Source organism: Crocodylus siamensis, chromosome 3 (genome assembly GCF_052110815.1).
Source record: "Crocodylus siamensis isolate JL-2025a chromosome 3, ASM5211081v1, whole genome shotgun sequence".
NCBI classification, from domain to species: domain Eukaryota; kingdom Metazoa; phylum Chordata; order Crocodylia; family Crocodylidae; genus Crocodylus; species Crocodylus siamensis.
Window position 1 is genome coordinate 51,175,412 of NC_143397.1, and position 25,446 is coordinate 51,200,857.

The 25,446-nt window shown below is 40.2% G+C and overlaps 1 protein-coding gene across 1 annotated transcript in view; it reads right to left on the minus strand.

Annotated features, from left to right (window-relative positions):
- Positions 1–6,152: 6,152 nt before the first annotated feature.
- Positions 6,153–25,446, minus strand: part of CHD1 (chromodomain helicase DNA binding protein 1) — a 93,482-nt gene continuing 74,188 nt past the window's right edge. Inside the window, exons 33-37 of the mRNA XM_090038329.1 lie at positions 14,284–14,462; positions 11,752–11,848; positions 11,461–11,518; positions 10,111–10,321; positions 6,153–8,942 (exon numbers count right to left, since the gene is read on the minus strand). Of these exons, the coding sequence (XP_089894455.1) occupies positions 8,579–8,942; positions 10,111–10,321; positions 11,461–11,518; positions 11,752–11,848; positions 14,284–14,462 (909 nt within the window). The 3' untranslated portion in view covers positions 6,153–8,578. The remainder of the gene's footprint in view (positions 8,943–10,110; positions 10,322–11,460; positions 11,519–11,751; positions 11,849–14,283; positions 14,463–25,446) is intronic.

Below are 25,446 nucleotides of genomic sequence, written 5' to 3' on the forward strand. Positions count from 1 at the left end.
GTGGCAGGAGGATGTCCAGACCCCTTTCCCCATCTCTTAGCTTCTACAGATACTTCGCATTAGTGGGATTCTGCTTGTTTTCCTTTAGCTGGTGTGCTGCAGTCCCTTCCCCTACTGTACTCATATTACAAATAAGATAATTGTAATTACCCTCCAATTTTTCACTGTCTGATAAATAAATATCCTCCGAGTTCCAGGAGGAGTCATTCATATTAAATACATTAAGAATAGTATTTTTTGACATTACTGTCCACTACTAGAAAATTAAAATAATCAGTATTTAGTTATTATTCAGGCAGACCTGTATATACAAAGAATTGACACCTTGGCATCTTGGATATCGTGGCATAGGAAGAGCACCTGCATAAAGCCCCCTGCTGCTGAATGTCACCAAAGCCTCATGTCCATGAGCTAGACCCAGTGGTTCTGTGGACCAGATGCAGCCCGTGGGCTGTAGGTTGTGACCCCTGATCTAGACATATTAGCTTCTGTAACCGTCTTCATAAACATGTCACAGCCCTGAAATTTCTGAGTTATTCTTCAACCAACCTATTGTTTAACACTGTACCTGAATGCATACTACCCTCTAGTGGTTTGAATTGCTTCTTTCAATTTATTGTCAGAAAAGAATTGTGTTTTTTCTCTGAATGGATGAGTATGTCTTTTATGAAAATAATTGTGGTGAAAGACTAAACCAAAATTAAAACCATATTGTAAGAAAAAAATTAGTGTACAAGATAAAAGAGAACAGCAAAATCACATTGGGAAATGAAATGGTTCAAGGAAAATTTAGAAAACAAAAATCAGAAGTAAATAAGATACAGGAACTTTTTACTGAGATCTAGTCCTTTCAAACAGATGAAGCAAGCACTTCTTGGTAATGTTGGTAATACCACTCCTTAGGTTCAGCTACTAAAATCATATACAGTTTTTTTAAATGTCATTTTTCAAGTGATTAAAGTAGTTGTTCCAGGGATGTTATTCAGTTACTCCAGGAGGGTAAATGATCTATGCAGGGCATGGGAAGGGTGAATGATATGACGATTTCTCTTTTAAAATTTGATCCACTCTATCAAAAAGTTTGATAATACCTGACCTATGAGATTTATTTGATGTAGATGTTGGGTTTTAATTAATGTGGTAAATTGTGCTTTTTAAATCATTTTCACAGTAAAGAAAGGACTAAGGACTTCATCCAAAAAAAGAATAAATGTCTAACTTGAGTGGCTGACCTTTCAGCGTCAAGATAATACATTATAGGAGTTCAGCATTGTATTTAGTAAAGCATAAACTAGCTAGAAAATAATAACAAAACTTAATATCACAAATAGATTTTAAATGATTTACGCTTAATTTTGAATATTTACTATTTTTAGTTTTCTGAAAATATTCTGTTTGTATTTCACAGTCAGTTGGCACATCTATTAATGTTATAGATCATCACAAGCTTTCATTACACAGTACGGCTCTCAGTTATGAATGGTAAAAGTACATGATTCATAATTAAAATAGGAAAACTAAAATGAACAATCCCACTGAATTTCATTTCAGTAGTGTAAAGTGTGTCTGGTTTAAGTTGATCCCTTTTGGAGTAGGAATGGTGATGGAGATAGACTTCAGAAAAATGGAGACACTTCCTGCCATAATTGTGTTGCATGTGCTAGCCTAAAGGTTGTAGATGGTAAGTCTCTTGGGGATGAAGTTGTTTCTTGCACAGTCCAAAGATGTCACTGTGTAGGCTGTTGCTTCCCCCCCATGTTGTGGATTTTCTGTTGTAAACAACAATTTTTCATATCCTCTATGTTGTGGTAGCATTGGGGTGATATTGTAGCCATGACGGTCCAAAAAATGCAAGAGGCATAGATTTTTTGTGGGTAATGTCTTTTATTGAATTGTGTATCTATGCAGTTGGTCCAATAAAAGATATTACCCACAATAGTCCTTGCAGTTAGTATGGTATCAGAATTTTGTAATTCCACTTAAGCATACCCCTTGTACAGTTTGTACAGCATGTTTTTTCATAACAAAATAAGAGTTTGGTAGTTAATTAGGTATGAGGAAGCAACTATATCATGTGTACCTTGACACTTTCTGCTGCATTTTCTTTTGCCACACTTTCTTGTAGTTAAACAGGGTCAGGGTCAGGGTCAGGGTCAGTGCCCTCTAGTGGTTAGGCCATCAACATGGAATATAAACATTCTAAGTCCTGATTTCATTTCTGGCCTTAGCTCAGCATATGATTATGGTTCAATTGCTTACTTTCTCTTTGATTAAGTCACTTGTATACCACTATTGTACAATAAAAGAAAACAAGTCAGCCACCACAGTTTCTCAAACAGTAAGTCTGAGTGAAGAACAAGGAAAAAAAAACAAACTTAAGCACGCTTACAAATAGACTAGCATTGTATTATATCTTGAATGATAATAGTAGCTACTTTTACAATCATCATTTATTATACAGATATTTAAGGTGGGATTTTTTACTACCATTGTAATGTGCAAAGGAATCCTAATACACTCAGTCGTGAGCATCAAAACAACATAATATCTACATAATAAGTTTATGAAGAGATGTTACAAAAAATTATCAGTGTTATTGCTCAGAAAATAAAGGTCTCTCACCATCCACATGATCTCTGGGGCGACTATTCTTATTTAAATAAGTTGGTGACATTTTTTTTCCTATGCAAATTACCAATATTTATTTAGCTGCCTGAAACTCCTAGACTTTTATAAAAATAACCTGTTCATAATGATTACTCCTATTCAGGTTAGACTGTGTTTAAACTTGTTTACTTATTTGATCTAGAATATAGAAAGGGAGGTAATTTGCAAGGTTTTTGAAAGGCTTTTTGTCCACTAGATTCCAGACCTGACCTGTGCCTGAGCTCAGAAATGTTTAGTCAGCAGTCTCTTGGGGCTGTCCCTTTACCCTTAAATACCCACCCTCAACCCTTTTATAATGATGTTAAACCATTAACACTCAGTTCTACTAACATAAAAATCCCAGTTAGGTCTCCATATCAGAACTAGATGCCACAACAATGGAGTAATGACTAGTGAATATATGAAATGAAATTGGATAGTTGCTCTACAGGTTTCAGGAATAAGGACTTGCAGCCTGTTACCTGACTTCAGACTTTCTATGAGTCTGTGAATGAGTGCTCTTTCTTTATAAATGATCTGTCAGATTGCTTTGGGAACCTGAATGCAAATAGCTAATAAGCTGATTTAAGATGCACCAGTCCTATAGATGTTTCACTTTCTGATGCAAGACAGATGACATTGCTCTTCCCAGCCTGTTTATATACTACATAGCTGATATATAGAATTCCAGTGCTTGCTTTCCAAGAGAGCAGCAGAAAGCCTTGCAGACTCAAACTGCTCTGAACTTTAGGATATAAATGTGGAACATAGCTCAACCCCATTCATTGTATCCGAAGTCAGCCCATGCAGCCTAATCTTGATTAGTGAAACAAGACACCTCTGAACTTGCACAGATTACATTCATACTGCATCTCCCTTGTCCTCAGTCTAACTTCTAGGAGCCAGAAGATGTTGCTGTGCATATAGGTTCCTTTATACTCTGGTAAGCTGGGACACTATGGTTCCCACCATGGTTTCTGGGCAAAATTCGAGATTGTTTTTTTTTTGTCAAGGTAAATCTCTTCTGAAGAATGTATGCCCTTGCCGAATTGGAGTCTAAGACTGCTCCTATGAACTGTCACAGACTCACAGAATTGTATGAATGAACAGGATCTCAAGAGATCAATCTAATCCATCCCCAAGCACTAAAGCAGGATCAAATATATTTGGACCATTCCTGATGGATGTTTATCTAACCAGTTCTTAAAAACCACCAGTAAAGATCACCATGTCCCTAGGTGGCTTTAGTTTTTTATTAACCTCAGAGTTAATTTTTTTCCCCCTGAATACCCAACTTATTTTTGCTGCAAATTAAGTTGATTTCTTCTTGCACTTACTGAATGGATATTATAAACAACTGATCACTCTCCTCTTTAGAATATCATTTCATATAATGGAAGACTCTCATCTCTTCGACTTGTCTGTTTTGGACTGAAGCCCAATTCCTTTAACCATTTGACACACTGGCTCTGAAGCAACAAATTGTCCAGACATGGATACAAAATGCAGATCCTTTTCCTCAGAGAAGCTGCTTTCAAAACAGAGTAGTTATTACTGCTTTCAGAACGAGGAGAGTATCCATTTCACTAGTTACATACAGTACTCACACCTAGAACGTGGAAGCCTGGATTCATTTTTTCCTGTGCCGCTGGGGATTCAAACCAATATTCACCACCTCCCAGAGGGTGCTTAATCATCAAGCTGTGAGGTATTCTGAGATAAGAGCACTGCCAAGCCTTCAGTAAGGCTCTCTTCTGGAAGAGGAAAGGAAATCTGTATTCAGTTTGCCAATCCAGTGACTATTTCTGTATTTTTCCCTTGGGGTGGGGGAGGAGGGATCTTCATCTTTGTGATTTCTCCTAAAAGATGTGGCCAAGATGCAGGGGTCTGCCATAAGATCCTAGCATGCCCAAGAATGCCTTTAGGTAGGGCTAAACCACTTTATGCTCACTCTCCTGGACAATCTCTAGGATGTCCATCATCTTTTTAAAAGGATCCTGAAGTTGTCAATAGTTGACATTTAATGTAGTCCTTATACTACTTGTGGCTTCAGCAGATGAGGAAGATGCATATAGAACAGTGATTCTCAAGCAGGGTGCGGTGGCACCCTGGAGTGCCATGAGATCCTTTCAAGAGTGCCATGCAGCATTAGCTGTTACTGTTAGCTGTGTAAACACCTACCCAATTCACAAGATAAAACCCAGAGATTTCACATAGGAATCTACAGTGTCAAAAATGTTGACTTATATTCTTTCTGAGTTCTTTGCAACAGAAGAATTGTTCTATTATTTAGCTTTTTACTCATTTTTGACTACAGAAGAGCACTGGCATTTTCTGAGGAGCACCTCAAGTCTCACGAGGGGTACTTTGAGTCAGTAAAAGTTGAGAACCACTGTTATGGAAGAATAAGATGATACTTACATTCTTCTACAAGGCGTGTGTGGTCACTCAATGTTCCTGATAAGAGGTTTGCAGTTCTTGATGGATTGATTGGAGTTCTCTCTAGCCAGATCCCTAGGAGTCAGCAATTTTCTCCTGGATCTCAATCCAGTAAAATAAGAAGTAGAAATTCTGTGGAGGCCAACAGTGCCATATTTGTGTCTTGTAAGGTACCATGCAGTGTCACAGTCCACTATTATCATCTGAAGCAAGGAAATCACAGTGGGCTGTGTGATCACAGACGCAAAGGAAATCACATTGGGTGATGACAGATTTCTCATGGGTTGTGAAGGCAAAAACAGAAAAAAAATCCTGCCCAAGCCTTCCATCTTTCTGGCCCTGGGCAGCAGAAGCCATTACTGAACTAAGGGCTGATAAGACATCTTGCAGTGTTTGCTAAATTGCATGAGTTTTTAAGAGTCGATAGATTTCTTACTGCCCCAAATGGTACTTCTAGGTCATTTATTTGACCGCACCAGCTTTGTAACATGAAGAGAGTGCTGATTAGATGGTACACTTCAAAGTACCTTTTCACAAAAGCTTTCCATTAGGAAAAACCCTTAGATTGGTACCACTGCTGACATTCAGAAAATGAACTACAGATAACACGCTTAGAAGAAATCTAGGACTCCTTAAATGATATAGTATTTATCATTACCAATTAAAACAGTCTCACAGGTAAGGCAGATTTTAAAGCCTATAGTGCTGGTCTCTACCGAACATGATTTGTAAGACCTAAGCAAAAGTAAAAGGGAAACAAAGTTTGAAATATCCAATGAGGTTAAGTAAAATGAATCAAAACCTAACAAACTACACCAGCTACTAATTTGCCAAACTACCAAGACAGGAAGGCAAGCAGAATGACACTGAAAAAAAAAATGAATGGGTGCTTGAAGCGTCTCCATTTTTATTCTCTGGTTGTTGGGTAGAGTTAGGGTATACCAAACACACCAAAACACATAGACTCCTGGCAGACATGTGATGTTTTGCACATTGTACAAGTACTGTTCAACAAGTTGTGCCAACTGTCCCATGTCAAAATTATTTTGGGATACTTCTATACCACAAGGAATCAGAATCATAGAAAAGTAGGGCTGGAAGGGACCTCCAGAGTCCATCATCCAGTCCCTTAGGCAGGATCATCTTTATCCAAACCATTTTACACAATCCATAATCTAAACACTTCATAAAACTACTGTTAACCTTAACAACACAAGACATGACACCCTACCTGACACAGGTAAAGCAGTGAAACCGTGACAGCCAATGTCCTGTTTCTGTAAGCGGGTAATATACGCTCAAGAGATCCTAGTAGAGGGCCACTTCATGGCTGTTCCACCACTTCTGTCTAGGGATAAAGTGGCTTAACGTCTAGCATGTTATAATCTGTCATGCGAAACATGTAATATTTTAAGAGCATGCATTTACAGCAGGATTCATTTAGGAACCTTGAATTCAACTTTAGAATTTTTCAATACATTAAAAAAAATTATACAGTTAGAAAGTAGAAACAATTAACATAACTTTGAATAGAGAAGTAATTGAATAGCTTTATATATTTGATGTTAGTGCAAAATTTAATGGAAGGAAAGTCCATGTCATCCACAAAGTATTTCAGAGTTAGCAAACCAGATTTTATCGTTCTTAGGTTTTTCTATTTTACAGTTAGCAAATTAGATTCAAATATTCTGAGGTATTTTATTCTCCCTAAACAACAGATGAACAGAAATTTTCTGGATAACACCTATTTTTTCAAAATTTATCATGTTGTAGGAAAGTCAGGCAGGTCTTACAGCAGGTTTTATTTCACTTTGAATCTCCAGAAAAAATAATTTTCCCCTTAAGGTTCAACTTAAAAAAAAAATTTACCTCTATATCTTTTCTTTTTTCTCCTGCTTATAATGACCATTCATACAAGTACAGGATCTATGACATTACAAATAATTACTATAAAGTTGACATGGTCAAAAAAAGGAAAAAAAATTAGACAAGGACTGAAAAAAATGCAAAATAGATTAAACAAAAAAGGAGATTCTGTTTAAATCATGTGACCTCACAAATCTTATGATAAGTAAAGAAAAAAACATAAGTAGCCTAAAACATATCATTTGAAGTATTCCAGCAAATCAGTCATTTTTAAAATTGTATTATCCCTTTTGTCCAGATCTCCTTAAAGTAGCATATTTCACAATATATTCTCAATTTGTATAAACTTTCTATAATTTAGCACAACTTTTTAAAGAGATGAAACATTTTTATGTTTAAGGTATGAAGGAAGAATACCATAGGAGAACATCATCAGAAAAAAAGAGCCCATATATATCCTTTTAGTTAAATTTAATTTGTCAGATAGAAGTTATCTATGTACAATCAGTGTGCATTGTAACAATTTCTATTAATAAAGTCATTCAAATCTTCTAAAATATTAACTGGCTGCATAGCACATTTGACATTATTGCCCAAGTTGAAAAGGAAAAACAAATGGATTTACAGTAAATTTTGGCTGATTTGGATTCTGAAGTGTTCATGTAGTGAACAGTCCTTCTTTTAAAACCAATGCACCTGAAAAACGTTTCAGAGCACAGTTTAGTTGTATATTTCTCACCATTTCATTACAGCAATCACAACACTGACAGTTTTTAATAGAAAAAAAAATAAAACATGTATCTAATAGAAGTATCCAATAAAAAAAGGGAGCACTAAATGGAATAAAATGTTCCCTTTCCCCATTTTTACATTCTGAACAGCGATTCCATCAAGATACTTTATTAAAAAGTGTAATACACTGATTTTTGTTTCATACTTGTGACAAGAAGGCCTGAGTTGGAGGGGAAAGGAATAGTCAAAAAAAGCCTGAGAGGGGAAAAAAGCTCATTTAATTAATTTACAATAATTTACAGCCGTTTTTTTGTAAAAAGGCATTACATTTGATCACAAACAGGAGAAATCCTGGCTATTTTACAGTTATAGGTACAGAATTTAAATATTCAAGCTTGTGATGAAAAGCGGCAAGGTGGTCGCAGTGTACAATGTAAACAAGTAGCTTTGGAAAGTGAACAAAGTCCTTGAGAGTTCTTTACTAAGAAAACAACAAACTCCTCATTCCTTCCTGAAACATGATCACAGGTCAGTGTGTAAAAGTTCATTTACAAACATAATTTAAACTGTGTTCAGCCTAAAACCACTTTGACATGAAGAGTTTTAATAATAAGATCCAGTCTGAATGGGGCAGTGTTGAGGTCCCTGTAAAAGTAAACATCTTCCATTTCTTAAAAAAAAGTGCCACAACATTTGCAGCACAGTGCAGCATAAACTTTTAAATACAAAAATATTTTTTTCTTCTGTTGGGATAATAGACCTTGCATCCTGGAAAGAAGTAACAATACTGCTACTGATAGTATATCCAGTCCATATCTTTCAAGTCATGTAAGGCAATTACTGTGTTAGTTTACTGTATATGGCTAAAAGAAGGTCCAGAAAATGTCAGTCTTTGTTATGTTTTCCGGCTACTCCATGTATGTTCTGGTGTACTTTTGTGGTCGGATGAGTGTTCAAATGGAGATCTGTGTCCTAAGGGAGATCTTGAGCCATAAGGAGACCTCTGATCTAGTGGTGACCTAGGGCCACTACTGGAAGCTCTATGGTCCATTTGCCAGTCTGAGTGGTACCTATAATCCCTGGACGATTTATGATGGCCATAATCTGCAGTGGATCGGTGATCCGAGTGTATTCTGTGGTCTGAATGGGAACGATGATCGGAATGAGACCGGCTGTCCTTTAAATTTCCTTCCAGATTTGACCTGTGATCTCTACTCCTGTGGTCATCCAGCTTTCTATGTTTACTATCACTGTAGTATCTGAAAGATAAAATTATGATTTTGGTAATAAGTAAGAACTAAAATGGAATCAAGCCATTAAAATTATATCAAGAGCTTTTTCTTTTTACATTCTGTATTACACAGAAAGATACTTTGTGCTCAAAAACTTGCATTTCTTTATGTGGTGTTTGTCAGAAGCACCATGGTTGTCAGAAGTAAAATAAAATATAGGCTTTTTTTTTTTTTTTTTTTTTATAGATTCCACCAAACAAAAATAAGCATTCCAAAGCAGAATTTCCAAAACGTTTGGTGACTTTTGTTCCACAAAATCATGCCTCAACATATTTTAGTTGACATCTTATTACTGAAAAATCATCATTAATTATAATTGCAAAGCAATCCTCATCTCTGTCCTTTTACTAAAACTTTTTTCTAAATCAATTGCCTAATTAGAAATAGCATCTTTAATGCATCGTTTCCATGGTCAGCCATCTGGTCTTAAAACATTTTTAGGCTCAGAGTATTCCCTCTTTACCTGATAAATGGGCTTTCCACCCCTTGTAACCAACTTATTACCCATCTTACTAGTTACTGTAGATGTGTAATATCATATACAACGTGGTCAGTGTTTTTCCAAAAGAAATGATATAGTATCACTGGATAATATCACTGCCCAAACAATGGCACAGAGAAAGACACAGTCAAGAGCGGAATTCATATTGATGGATTCTGATGTGTGGATATATGAAACAATAACTTCTGTATTCCAGGTTTGAGCCCAAAATAACTAGTTTCAAAATGGTGACTAGCTACATCTTTGCAAAATGAGGATAACATAAGTATACACACACACAACACTGTCAATCAGACAAGAGATCCTGTATATAGGATGGAAAAAGCTGCGCATCAAGAGGAACTTAAACATTAAGAAGGGTGAAGATCTTGGGAATTAGGTCAGGAAAGGTAAGGCGGCACACTCGGTAAGATTCTATATGAATCCACTGAATTTGAACTTATCTATATTTCTACAATATCTTATGTGAATATATAAATTCACTATATGTCTACAATATGGCTAAAACCAAATTTATTAGACATAAGCTGCAGACTCAACTAAAATTCATGTAATAATTCCCCAGAAACAAACATGACAAATATGGGAGAAAAGAAGCCGAAAGCTTTTCAATGGATTGAGGACAAAACTTACCTGTTATCCTGTTTGTAGTGATCCCAATCCCTGTGATCTTTCCCATTGCTGAAGGCAGAATAGGGTCTTTTCCTAGAGTCACTTTTTTTGTAAGCATCTCCCTGATGTCTGTCTTTGTGATGATCATGATACTGTGACAAATGTCTGTCAGAAGAATAACTGTCCCTGCTGCTGTCATCATGGTTTGTATTCTCTTTCAATCGTTCAACATCTGTTTAATAGAAGTAGAGAACAATGTTGAACTGTGCTTTTTTGTGTAGGGGAATGTCATATGTTACACCATTTCCAACTGAAATGCATTTCAACCTGTAAGATTTAACTCTGTATGAAAGAAATATTGGGTGCATCTACACATGCAATTAGTGCACAGCAATAAACCACAGTGCAGTTCACACTAGAGTTTATTTCTCTTGGGCGCAGTGTCTACACACTTGCCCAGGACCACAGCATGTTGTGCCAGGTGGAGCAGCCCTGGGCTTGCATGGTGTCTGAGGGGACCAGCCTAGGGCTGCTCTGCCACAGCTCAGTGTTCTGTGGAGGAACTGGCTGGAGCATGAGGGTCCTACAGTGCAGGACTAGCTGGAAGGCAGCCCCTGCATTGTAGCATCCTTGTGCCTGAGCCAGCCATGGTCACTATTACACGTGCATTTTGGTGCATGCAACTACTCTGCTGTAGGACAGTATTTGTCCTGGACTGTACTATCCTAGAGAAGAGTTAATTAATTCACTGCACCCTAATACAGGCGCACACAGATGATGCCATGGAGCTAATTAGTCAGCACCACAGAAAAAGGGATATGTAGATGCACCCATTGTGATTTAAATGTGAACCAGCCGAAAGATACAGGGAGCAAATACGAGTGAAATGTGAGATGACAGGCAAGTCAAACAAAACAAGGCCAGAAATGTAAAGGTGTGAGGGAGAGGAGTTAGGTAAGATGTAAAAATCAAGGGAAGGAAGTTCATTTTGACTCCAGGACAGAGCAGTTTCAAACAGAAAGGGTCAAATTTGCCTTTAGCAGTGTAATTTTGGCAAAACTGTTAGGAGAGCACAGAGTCGTACTGTAATCAATGAAATGTTTATGGCATGAGTAAGTGTTTGAAAATGCAATAATGGATTAAAATATATTTTAAGAAAAAGGATTCCAAAATTATCTTTGAATTTCAGTTTGTCATTGATTTTACTAACTCTCAAAGTACAGGTTGGAGACTCATGTGAATCTCTCTCTTTGCAGGTTGAAACTTAGTGCCATAGGAATTTTAGGAAGCTTCAATTATTACATAGTTTGTTTCTATTTTATACACTCATCTAAAACACTCTGGCATACTAGTACATGCAAGACTTTTTACCTGGATTTCTAATCACATGTGTATTTACATTGCTGCCAATATTCTGGTCATTGTGTTGCTAAAAGACATAAGTAAAAAAATGGCATTGTTAAATCTCAAAATTGCATCAAATAGTTACGTGTTAAAAATATTCCAACTGTGAAAAAGACTTTGTTTACTACCGACACACAAAAATTTATCCCTTAAGCCAGATAACATCAGAATCCATTAAGATTTTATCCTCATAGAATAATGTCAATACCTACAAAAACTTCTTTTCAGAATGTTTCTACATATGAGACCATACACTACCTGAGATTCTTGGCGTTTTTTGATTGCATGTTTATACAGTTTGTGCAGCTTTCTGGCATCAAATTCTGTAAACTTAGATACGAAAATCCACAAGTTTCTAGAAAAAGGGAAATAAGAGGTCAGCATTCCTCTTTACACTGATTTTCCTTCTTGCCACTTCATAGAATGAGCTTAATACACTGCTATTTTATCTCAGAGATACCTTGGTGCACTCAAGCCAATGCAGGCCCTACCACCAGCCATATAGTTATGATAACTGAGCAAAAAAATACTTAATTTTTGCATAATTTTTTTCAAGTTCTAAAGCCTGAAATATTAAAAGGTTATTCATTTTGTTTTTATTCATAGATTGTAGAGTCAGAAGGGACCCCGAAGGATCATCGTGTCCAACCCCTCCCCCCGCCCCAGTAATGACACATTCTCCTATTTCACTTACAAGAAATATAGAATTACTTACTTCCTCCATTGTTTAATTTGATCGGGATCTGTGTATTCTTTTAGACACTCAGTGATGTGATCCCCAATGCAGCTACCTACTTAAGAAATCTAAGATGGGGCAGTGTGTTTTTCGTTTTAAAAGTAGATTTGATTTGAAGAATTCTTGATTAGTCAGAAACCCTGTACTCTATTGAAGACATTTTGCTTCTCCATTATGTGGGTGAAAAGAAACTAAGTAGGTGCTCCTATGTGGGAAAGCAAGTCTGAAACCCTACTGATTCAAGGGAATGAGGAGAGGGAATTTTCTTGCTGGTGCCCCTGATCAGCTTTATAAGCTAAGACTGCAATGAAGAATGTTTTTACTGAGAGAAAAATTTGGAAGACAGGGAGTACACGGTAGTGGCATTACCATGTCTGGAACTAACATCTTCTATCTGGGGGAAATAATGAGGGCAGCCCAAATTTATGGCCAATGTCTGAAGTTCAGAAACACGTGTTCATTACTAAATATGATGTTTTTTCAAAACTTTGTTTTTTTTGCCTGAAACTGATTCCATATAACCATGATTTAGACATTTGTATCTGTAGAGACAACTCGGATATAATCTCGGGAGCTGCTTACAGACATTTAAAATAAAAAAATAAAAAAATAAAATAGATTTTTTAAAATTGGTGTGCCCCTGTGCTGAGCTCAGCACATACCCAAAGAAGCATTGTGTTAGTCGGACCTGGCTTGCCCAACGTCTGTATAGATTAAGGTGCTTTAACTAAGCCTTTTTTTGGTACTTTTATCTAATAGTTGATTGAATAAGCTTTCGATAAAAGTGCCAAAAAGTCCCGCTGAAGCATTCGATTTATACAGACGCTGCATAAAAAGGTCAAACTAACATGCTACTGCTTCAGGTAAAGCACTTTTTTTTTGTTCATGTTCAGCAGCAGGCAGAGGCATAATTGTTGGAAAGCTAAAAATGGGTATTTACTGCTTATCTAATACAAAATAAGGAAGTTTGTCTTTGTGTCCAGTGAAAAGTCGACTGGAATTTGCAATGCTACTGAGTAATTATAAAACCATCTTATAAGCATAATCTGTGTGTCTTGGATTGGTAACATTTCCTAAAAAGTTCCTGGTAGTAAGGTGTTTGATGACCTCAGATGGATAACCTTAAATACTAGAACACAAAGGTCTACTTAGGTGGTAAGCATTCTGGGGAATGGATCTTACTTTCACATTTGTATTTAAAAGCCTAATAAAATGCTGGAATAATAAAGTAAATAAACGCAGCAGTGGCATTTGTAGGCTAACAACTACTTTTGGGGAAGTTGCAGCATTCAAGGTAAAATTTCTAGAAGATCTGGAATTACATACCAAGTCTTCCTTTCACTGGACTAGAACTAACTTGACTAGTTTTCTTTAGAAATTTATCTATATATACTTCTGAGATAAACTGAAAAGTACTACCCCTGTTTTTAACTTGGCAGAATTACGATAAAATCTTTGGTTTATAACTCTGTACAAAAACAATCTCCAGAAATTGTTTCTGGTAGTCATCTTAATTTTTACTTTATATTAAAATATATTAGTTGTAAAGCATATTTACCAGATGGCACTACAATAAACACAAAAATAAAATAATTCCTGCAACTTAATCAAATCATGCTAATTTAATAAACAAAATTCAAAATGGCTCTCAGAAAATGAAAAAAATAATCAAGAATAATATTTAGAAGCTACCTTGGTTTTGAGAAGTTAACACTCAGAGCATCTACAAATTAATATTAATTACTCAGGAATTTGTTCTGTTGTTCACTTCATTTTTGCTTTTAAGAGAAAGAGAGAAAAAAGAGAATCTACCTAGTTAGCCAAATACAGTTTACAGTACCAGACAAATCCAGCGTGTCAACAGCTAAGAATCCAATTTCAAAGTCCACAGGAAATTTATAATTATTTTGTTACAAGTCCTCAGGTGGCATTTGAAAATGTTAAAAAATAGATACGAGTCATAAACTAGCAAAACTGTACGGAAATGTTTTTAAACAACAAAAGTAATGATGCATTCTCTTATTTCACTTACAAGAAATATAAAAATGACTTACTTCCTCCACTGTTTAATTTGATCAGGATTTGTGTATTCTTTTAGACACTCAGTGATGTGATCCCCAATTTTGATCAAACACTGTCTAGTATGCTCCAGCTGTTCCCTTTCTGAAAGGCCTTTCTCTGGTCTGTCTAGCTGCTTCAGTGCTGCCTTGACAGGCCTCATTCTTTCTTTACACTGAAAAACAGAAAAAGGTATACAAGTCAAAGAAAAAGCCACATTGAATTCTAAAACATGACCCACCCCTCACTGTAATATTTATATAGGCAGGAACACTGCTATTGTAAGCCAAACGAAACACAACTCTTTGCTCACAGCTCTTAAAACTCCTTTTTATTACACTTTTCTTTTGGAAAATGAATAATTTAAATCCAGTTGGAAATTAGGTTCTCTATGAAAGCATTATACCATATGTAACTAAGTTGCTCAACTTTAAGAACATACAGGTTTAATTTACGAGATGTTCTTAGAAACAGATTACATACGGATACTATAATTTTGAATATCAAAATCCAAATCTGCTAAGTTTTCCTTAACTTTCACTACAAATGCAAAACACAAGACTTATGATACAAGTACTATGAAAAACACAAATTGAACATGGAGATCATAAATGGAAGCGCTTGATAATATCTAGAATAGATCTGAAGCCTAGTGGATGACATGCTGCTTAGGAAATGATCTACATTTGGAATTTAGAAGAGAATGTGTTGGGTCTTTGTTTAAAGGTGTATTTACACTGCAGTTGGTATTGTGATCACATCTCAGACAGATGCACCAAAATTAGTTCTTACCAAGACAGCTTGGGGATGGGTACTGCTAAGAGTATAGCTGTGGTAGCATGAAGCTCAGTGCAGGCTAATTGCACTACTTAACTGCTTACCAGATTTTGCAGCCAGCTCCCAAGTTCTGTAGTACCACAGCTTGCTTATTTAAAACTAGTTCAGGTATATTTACATGAATGAAAGCAGTCACTATTCCGATATGTAGAGGTACACTAAGTACATTCACATTTGGGGACTAGCCTATGCATAACTAAAGCTTTGGCTTTTTGCAATAAACTTTTAATATATTATTGGTAAAAAGAAAAGGTTATGAAAAATCACGTCTGACACCTTGTAATCAATGACTCTATGATAACCATTCTTCATTTTCCTGTTACTAGTCTTTGCATTGCAATATTATTATTCTCTTGTACTTCTAGGAGTCCCCAGCACTGTACAAGCACAAAAATAAATCCTTTTTATTTATTTCAAAGAAACTCTGCTTTGTCACAACTCAAGCTGGACTGTCCTTAGTGCTGAAGAAGAGAATCCTACCTGTGCATAAACCACGGCATGCTATTTTAACCTTGAGCCCTTTCCCTGGCAGAAAATACATTTGAAAACTGTCAGAAGCTGTGACAGGTATTTCATTCCACTGCTGTGAAGACAGCAGCACACATGGAACTTTTTAAAGAATTCTGCTTTTACCATTTGACTTGTTCCGTCATCCGGGAGAAAAGGAAACATCTAGAGAGAGACTGTCTGCTAGTGGGTCCCATATTATGTCAAAGGAAGAGTGAACATAATTTTCCTATTTTTGCCAACAAATCAATCATTAAAAATCAGGGTAGACACAGAACTGGAAAATGCCACTCTCTTTGCACCAGCAAGCACAGAACTGGCTTGAGGATGCCAGCTCTGAGATTTGGAGCTCAGCATGTATGACTAAACTGTCTGTGATATTAGCAGGAAAAGGAAACAACTGGGGGAGAAAACTGAATCAAGAAATGTCAATGTAGAAAAGATCTTACTTTTAAGACTTGAATACCTCATAAATATTGGAGAAAAGTTATATTGAAATTACTGAAACTCTAATGTTCATTTAATAATCAATTCTGATCTAAACACATACTACCAGTTTATTATATTGTACAAAAAGCACTTGTTTTCTCTTATATTATTTCTCTCAAATATTTTTCAATGTTCTTGGAAAATTATGTATGCTTAAAGAATTAACGGTATTAATTAAAAGCATTACAAATTAATACTGCTAGAGTTAAATCATATTTTTAACAGTAATATTCTTTATTTTCCCCATGGCCAATCAACCTTGACTGTCATATAGTACTTTTAAGAACTGGTAAAATATGTTTAAGCCTTCTTTTAATTGGGGCATGTCCAGACGAACACGCATGTGCCTCTTGCCCCGTTTCAAACCCCTTTGAGACAGGGCAAGACGCACGTGTGGGAATGAAAAAAAGTTCCCTGCACTGCAAGTTTGCAGTACGGGGAGAAAATTAGACCCCTGGATATTCAAGGGTCCAAAAAACCTGAAATTTAAAAAAGCGGGGCAGGACACAGTCCTGGACTGTGCCCTCCATGGAGGCTCAGGCTGCCAGAGCGTCTGTATGGTTGGCCCCTTGCCCAGGTGCCAAACACGTGGCTGGCCAGACAGCACAGCACCAGGACTCCAGTTTCGTAAGTAAGTGATGGGCAGGGGGTGCTGGAGGAGGGGACTATGGGGGGGCCCTGCTGGCCCCCCGCCCACTCCCCAGCACCGCTCTGCCCAGCCCACCTGATCACTGCCCCCCCACTCCAGCATGCCCATACCAACCCCCCCAATCCCCACCCCCTGGAACTTACCAGCAGTTCAGCAGCCATTTCTACCACTGGAGCCCCACCTGCACAGCATGGGGCATGGTGACAGCCCCAGAAGCCCCAGCCTGGGCCCTCTGGCCCATTGCTGCCCTGTGCTGCGTGGGGGGCTCTGTCAAGAGGCCCCGGAGCCCACCCCAGCCCCTGCTTCTAGGGTAAATAGAGGCTTTTTGGCGGGGGGGGAGGGGAGTTATTTATTTATTTATTTTAAGTGATGGTGCCTGGGGTTGGGGGGGCAGCCATGGGGGCCTGGGGGTGCAAGTGGGGGATGTGGATGGGGAGGCCAGCCATCAGGGGACTGGGGTGGGGCAGGGCATGTGGGCCTTGCGGGGGGGGGGTGCGTAGCCCCTGTGGGAGAGTAGCAAACTATGTATTCATGTAACATGTATTTAGAGTTCACTTTATTATTATGATAGAGACACTGGTAGGCTTCCACACTGCTTTAACACTCTAGATATGTCAATAAAACATTGCCCAACTGATTGCTGTCTCTGCCTCACTCTCTCTCTCTCTTTATTGTGGTCTTTTGTTTTACTTGTGGAGGACCATGGAGTTTGGGGTATTTTACAGAGTGACTTTGGGATTTTTTTTATCAGGGATTTTTCAGTTTTCCTGATAGGAAACACCAGAATTCCTGCTAGGGAGGCCAGTGGCAGGACCCTACCTGCTCAGAGCTGGCATCTGGCTGCTGGCTGTGGCTGACCTCCTGGCCAAATGGGACCAGGAGGACACGCTTTGACAGTTCAAAGCAGGCTACCACACCCACAACATCTTCTGGGTGATAGCTGCCCAGATGGTTAGGCAGAGGCACACATGGCAGTAGTGCCACACAAAGACCAGTGCTGCAGCCACAGCCCACTGGAAGCTCACCCAGAGGGGAAGATGCCTACTGGTTGTGTAGTTCCCATCCAGGTCTGGCAGGTGTGCAGCAGGTCACAGCCAGGCAGCAGCTCCCACTGTCAGGCTGCTGCAGTGGGTTAAGGGTGCAGGAAACTCTCAGTGCTGCTTCAGCAGTCTAGCTGGCACAAAGGGTAGTGTCCTCAGGTACCAACTGGTTGGGCCCCAGAAGCTCCTGAGAGTGAGTAACCCTGAGCTACTTGCCAAGAGAGCTTTTTATACCACTGGAGCCAGGACAGGGCAGCTTTTTATACTGCTGGGGACAGCACAGATGCTGGCCCTGGGCTCTAGGTCCCCCTGGCTATAGATCCGGGAGGAGCCAGGCAGGGTTATTTTTCCCCAACTGACGCACTTTGTTGAGGAGCAAATTAAATGTCCAAGCACGTGTACTGAGGCAAAAAGCCCTGGCTCAAATTTGCACTGCTTCTATTTGAGCTGCTGCAAGCGCACATGCTTGCATGTGTGGATGCACCCATAGGGGACAGCAATACTTGTTAAATTTGTTTGGTGCAAGATTAATTTGGAGACGCTGACCCTCCCTCCTTGCCCCCCCAAGTAGGATTACTCCCTAAGTCATGTATTATTCTGGTCTTGGGGGGGGGGGGGGGGAAATCAGCAAGGAGTCAGGGGAGGGGCACTCTGAAGTGCTTTGGGTTAGAGTACAAGGCAGTTGAGGGGAAAGGGACTTAACGGTGGGAGTCTACTACAGACCTCCCAACCAGGGAAAAGAGCTTGACCAGGAATTCTTGGGTCAGCTCACAGAGGTAGCGAAGGCTAAGGATGTGGTAGTCATAGGGGACCTGAATTTCCCGGACATATGCTGGGAAGAAGAGAGTCAGCCAGGCCCGAACGCTCACGTAGGTTCTTGGCTAGAGTGCAGGACCTCCATCTAACCCAGGAGGTGCACAGCCCCACCAGGGGAGATGCCTTGTTGGACCTAGTGCTGGCCACGGGTGATGACCTGGTGAGGGGGCTGCGGGTGCTCGACCACCTGGGCGACAGTGATCATCGCCTGCTGGAATTCACCATCCAGAGCAAGGTGACAAAAGCATGCAGTAAGGCAGCGGCCCTAGATTTTAGGAGGGCAGACTTCAACGAGCTAAGGAGGATAGTTGGAGAAGCGCTGAGGTCCCGGAGGGGAGGGGAGACAGGTGTCCAAGGAGAGTGGTCGCTCCTTAAGGAGACGATCCTCCAAGCCCAAAGGAAGGTAATCCCAACGAGGATCAAAGGGAGCAGGAGAGCACATAAGCCTCCGTGGCTCACCAAAAGCATCCAGGAATATCTCCTTGCTAAAAAGGAGGCTTACACCCAATGGAAAGAAGGGGTCATCACCAGGGAGGGCTATTCTGTAGTTGCTCGGGGATGTAGGGGGGTGGTTAGGAAGGCCAAGGCAGAGATGGAACTGGGGCTAGCTTCCCAGATTAAGGACAATAAGAAGTCCTTTTTTAAATACATAGGGGGTAAAAAGAAGGTCCTGGGTAATGTGGGGCCCTTGCAGGACACCATGGGAAACTTGGTCGTCACACCAGACGGCAAAGCTAACATGTTTAACGATTTCTTTGCCTCCGTCTTCCTAAGTAGGGACCAGAACAGCTACCTCCCTGCTGGGCCCCCCTCGGGCCCCGGGGGAGGCACACCTGGGCCACGAGTTAGCGAGGATTTAGTTAGGCAGCTTCCGGAGGGGTTGGACATATTCAAGTCAGCCAGTCCAGATGATCTCCACCCTAGAGTTCTAAAGGAACTGGCCGAGGTCATTGCAAGTCCCCTGGCACAACTTTACGAGCACTCGTGGTGCTCTGGTGAGGTACCGGAGGACTAGAAGAGGGCCAACGTGGTCCCCATCTTCAAAAAAGGGAGGAAGAAGGACCCGGGAAACTATAGGCCAGTTAGTCTTACCTCGATCCTAGGCAAGCTGTTCGAGAAAATTATGCTGGCACACATCCAGGAGAGGCCAGCGGGGGACTGCATGCTTAGGGGCAACTAACATGGGTTCATCAGTGGCAGGTCCTGTCAGACCAACCTGGTGGCCTTTTACAATCAGATCACTGGATCATTAGATGCAGGGTAGCAGTGGATATAATCTTCCTGGACTTCCGGAAGGCTTTTGACACTGTCTCTCACCCCATTCTCATTAAGAAACTGGGGGACTATGGTGTAGACACCCACACAGTTAAATGGGTCGCCAACTGGCTGGAGGGCCGCACCCAGAGGGTGGTAGTGGATGGGTCCTTCTCAACCTGGAAGGACGTGGGCAGTGGGGTTCCGCAGGGCTCGGTCCTTGGGTCCACACTGTTCAACATCTTCATCAGTGATTTGGATGAGGGGGTAAAAAGCACCCTGTTCAAATTTACTGATGACACTAAGATGTGGGGGGACGTGGGCACATTGGAAGGATGCAACAGGCTACAATCAGACCTAGACAGGTTACAAGGGTGGGCGGACGAGAATGGGATGGGTTTCAACACAGACAAGTGCAAGGTGATGCACCTCGGGAGGAACAACCGGCACCATACCTACAGGTTAGAGAACTCCCCTCTTGTCAGCATGGAGGCGGAAAGGGATCTGGGGGTCATCATTGACTCCAAGATGAACATGGGCTGGCAGTGTGGAGAGGCAGTTAGGAAGGCCAACCGCACCTTGGCATGCATCCATAGATGCATCTCGAGCAGGTCCAAAGGGGTGATCCTCCCCCTCTATGCCGCACTGGTCAGGCCGCAGCTGGAGTATTGCGTCCAGTTCTGGGCGCCACACTTCAAGAGGGATGTCAACGGCATGGAGAGGGTCCAGAGGAGGGCCACTTGTATGATCAGGGAACAACAGGGCAGGCCCTATGAGGAGAGGCTATGGGACCTGAACCTGTTCAGCCTCCAAAAGAGAAGGCTATGGGGGGATCTTGTGGCCTGTTATAAACTAGTCAGGGGGGATCAGCAGGCATTGGGGGAGTCACTGTTTCCCCGAGCACCGCCAGGAGTGACCAGGAATAACGCTCACAAGCTGGCAGAGGGTAGGTTTAGGTTAGATATCAGGAGGCGCTACTTCACAGGCAGGGCGGCTAGGGTCTGGAACCAGCTTCCAAGGGAAGTGGTGCAGGCTCCTACCCTGGGGGTGTTTAAGAGGAGGTTAGATGAACATCTTGCTGGGGTCATTTGACCCCAGTATTCTTTCCTGCCATGGCAGGGGGTCGGACTAGATGATCTGCTCAGGCCCCTTCTGACCCTAGAAACTATAAAACCATAAATGGAGTAGAATTCCACCTCAATGCAACCAGAAGGCGAGCAGAACCTGCACCAGGAAGTTTAAAGCAGTCTCCGTAATTCTGCCAATTGTGCCAGCTACAGGAACAATGGACTGAGTTTAAATTCCAAACTGATGCCATGCTAACTGAACTAAAAAAGTACATTTATAAGAAGATATTTTAAAGCACCATTTAAAGGCTAGACATACCAAAGACAGGAATTTGTTAAAATGTTAAATGAGGTTATACCAAACTTTTACCATCCAAGCAAAGCTTGATCAATTTTTAACTGGAGTCTTTCAGTATGTTGTTTGCAGACTACATTTCATTTTAATAGAAGAACAGAAGTTCCTATTTATTTTCTAGGCATCTTTTAGAACTTTGTATACTTATATTATTCCTCCATTATTTTTCTGCAGTCTAAGAAAAATAATCCCAATTGTTTCCACTCTGTTCATGTGAATTTCTCCATGCTCTTAATCACTTGTCAGCAATTTGTGAACTCTAATTATACACTACCTTTGAGACTGGGTGACAAAGTGGATCCAATATCCCAAATAAGGCAGAATTATTTTGGTATCTAAGAAAATATCTTTTGTACGTATTGGTGAATGCTACCATATTTTTGCACATACAACCTTCTCCCGCATATACAAGGTATCTTGCTTCTGAAAAGCATTAATAACAACAAAACAAAACTTATTTGCAGAGAAACTTAGTATTATCAGCTAGAGAGCTAAGCCTTGACCCCCCATGTGCTGGATGGGGGATATACTCGGTCCATCTGAGGGTGCCATGTCTGGGACCACATGCTGAGTTTGTCCTGGGGGCCTGGGTCTGGGCCCACGTGCTGGGTTTCCAGCCATCACAGTGGGTCCAGCTGCAGACTAACCTTGTGTTCTAGCCAGAGCTGGTGAGCAGCATCATATTATCCAGGTGGGGTGGGGGGGTGAAGTGGACTCCCTAGAGGTCCAGAAATTTGGCAGTGGAGGACCAGTGGGCATCATTAGTTGCCACTACTCTCCTGTTACCAAATTTCTGGACCCATGAGGAATCTGTATTTCTCAGATATAATGTACACTCCAATTTCCACAACCTCATTTTGGGGAGCAAAGGTATAAAATATATGCCAAAATACCGTCTTTGCTGTATTTTTCTTTACCCCATTCCTTGCCATCCTAATTTATAAGTGAAATCATTGAAGCTTGCTGAAGCATCCATAACTCAATCCTGTATTATACAATTTATCATATACATCTCTTGAAATAAAAGATGGTTTACAAGCATCAATCCAGATGAAGCAGCAGCACATGCCCTGTAATCATCCATTCACCTTCTTACGCAAAAAGCTGACTTTCAATATACCCTTGAAAAAGTCAATTATTAGATTTATAAAAGGAAGCTAATTCCTAATCAGAGGGCTATCCAAGGGAACAAGCATGCCCACTTTAAAGCTATGAGTTTAAAGCACTCCTCAAGAATTCCCTCCTCCCCCCCGCAGAATATACTGCAGGAATCAAGCACAGAAGTGACAAAAATAAATGACAGGTACACAACAAAAGGAATTTTTTTTTCAAATATCTAGCCAAAACACAAAAGAAAGAGGCATCCCTGCCCATTATACTATGTGGAAACCCATGACAGTTCAGACTACAAACCACCTTGACAAAATAATCATCTTACACATCCTTTGTTAAAGGGAACACACCATTGCTACCAATAACCTTTACATCAATCTACCAAAACACACTTTATTGTCCAACATGAGCCTCATTAAAATTGTTTTTACTTATGTTCTAGTCCTGGGAAGCCAAAGATTGCACTACTTATATCTAAAAAAAGGCAAATGAAAAAGTACTTGTTATATGGATAGTTGGCAAAATAGCACAAAATGTTTACATCAGCAGCTCAACATAAACATGTTGGATAGCAACAGAAGTCTGGGGAAATCTGCATGCCAGCACCTCAATGCAGAGTAATAATTGCTTAATATCATTCCCACGCACCATTCCAGGGGTACCAATTCGATAAAGTACGAAAGCACGTGTCTAACTCTCAGGACATGAGAAGTCCTATGGATTTTAAACCCTTAAACCAGGGGATGTCAACTCATGCACACATGCCACATGTGGCACGGGCAACCTCTCTGTTAGGGAAGGATCACAGAGCAGAGCAGCAGATATAGTAGGGAGCAGAAAGCTTAGGTAGGGGAAGGGATCAGAGTGTAATTTGGGGAAGGTAAAGGGGTTAAGTTGTGGCATACCTGCAAAAAAGGTTGACTCCCACTGCCTTAAAATATGGTTGGTTGGTAGGTCCCCTTCTGACCCTAAGCAGATCATCAAGTCTGACCCCCTGCCATGGGCAGGAAAGAATGCTGGGGTCAAACGACCCTGGCTAGGTGATTATCTAGCCTCCTTTTGAAGACCCCCAGGGTAGGGGCAAGCACCACTTCCCTTGGAAGTTGGTTCCAGCTCCTAGCCGCCCTGACTGTGAAGTAGTGCCTCCTGATGTCGAGCCTAAATCTATTCTCAGTCAACTTATTGCTGTTGTAATCAACTTATGACCATTGTCATAAGTCATTGTCAGGAGAAAACAGTTCATAAAATGTGCCTGAACCCAGCTGTTACTCACAGATAGGCCACTATCAAAAGATCAAACAGGAGCAACAGCAAACCTTGTTTTTTTTTCCTATGGAGCACACAGATGTATTTCTTTTGGGTGAGGAACTTTCAACTGCTTTCTACTTTTGTTAGCAATATTTTAGACTATTACAATGCACTTCAGAGTGAAAATTCTTAAATATACTTGCAAATTGTAACTAGCACAGAACTAGACACACACTTATTGAGTGGTATCTCTTTTCATACACACAACTAGTCTATAATTTACAGTGGCTGCCTACTGTTACTGGACTGATTTTAAGATGCTGTTTTGTCTTATAAACCTCTAAACGGGCTGGGATCCATTTACCTCTCAGAGATTTCCCCTGTCCCTCTAATACTGCTAGGGTGGTGAAGGCAATTCCACTGAAGCACCTTTGATATCTGAGATGCAGCCCGTATGTTCTTACCTGACACTGTGGGATTTTAGAATACACACTCTCTCACATCCCTAACAACCTGAATTAGTTAGATGTCAGGGCATGCTGCAATGCACACTTTTTTGTGCCATCTCATGAAGAAGTGAGTCTTGTGTAAGACTGGACATGTACTTGGGCGAGAGGTTCACTAATTTAAGTTGTTTATGTTGTTGCTATAAACTTAAAGGTGATCTTGTACAACTGAGCTTTATTTTGGTGTATTTTTAAGATTATCAAGGGCATCCAGGGCATTAGATAAGTGATCTTTATAACACAGTATAAATCTAATAAAAAGAAGAAAAAATATCTAGTGCATCACTTGCCATACAAGTAAATTGCGAGGAGGCATATATTAGACTAAATCAGACCTACTGTATTTACTCAAATATAAGATGAGGTTTTCCCTGCAATTGGCAAGGGAAAAAAAGCCCCTCATCTTGTAATTGCATACAAGGAAAACTCACTAAACACTATCATTAAACTGCTGCCAAAAGTGGCATGTGTTCAGCAATGGAAACAAGTCCTGAAGTTGATTAAATACAGCCAAAATAGCCCACACTGAGCAAACATGCTGATCTGAACTTATCACAAGGACAGCTTAATTCAGCTTATCTGAATAAGACACGTGGAATTGCCCATTGAGTGTAGTCTCCCTCACTACTGTCTTTTTCAAGTCATGGTGAGACCCTGCATACATTTCAACTTCCTCTTCACTCCTGCAGCTGAACTATGCCTTTCTTTCCCATTTCTAATGATTCCTGTTTCTTCACCAGCCTTGTTATCTGGTAAACATCACCAAATGGGGCTCCAAACAATTCACATGGAATCTCTCTATTAATCTTCTGTCAGCCTGGTGTATATTATTAATGAGGCCCTGTTCTCCATGAGGTGAAGCCAGAGCAGACTGCCCTACACCTCATTTGCATATACATTTTTGGAGCATCCCATGGCTCATGACAAGAACACCCAGTTTGAGGAGTAATTAGCACATGGATCCTTTGTAGGGGAATATATGCAGTGTACACACACACACACACACGCAGCAGTGCTGAGCTGTGGGGTCACCATGGCTTGACATCCTTTTGATGTTGGTTAAGCCCAGCGCAATGAAATGTGTGGCAAATCACAAGCCTTTGGCTTTGGACTAATATCATGCATAGTTTGTATTACGTATGAGTAGGGTCCAAAGCGCTGCTCAAAAGTGTGTTTATGGAGTACCTGTGCTAAAACTTGCAGCAATTGCAAAAAAAGGCAACTAAGCATATGGGTCCTATATGAAAATTACTACAGCTATGTGTATATCAAGGTCCA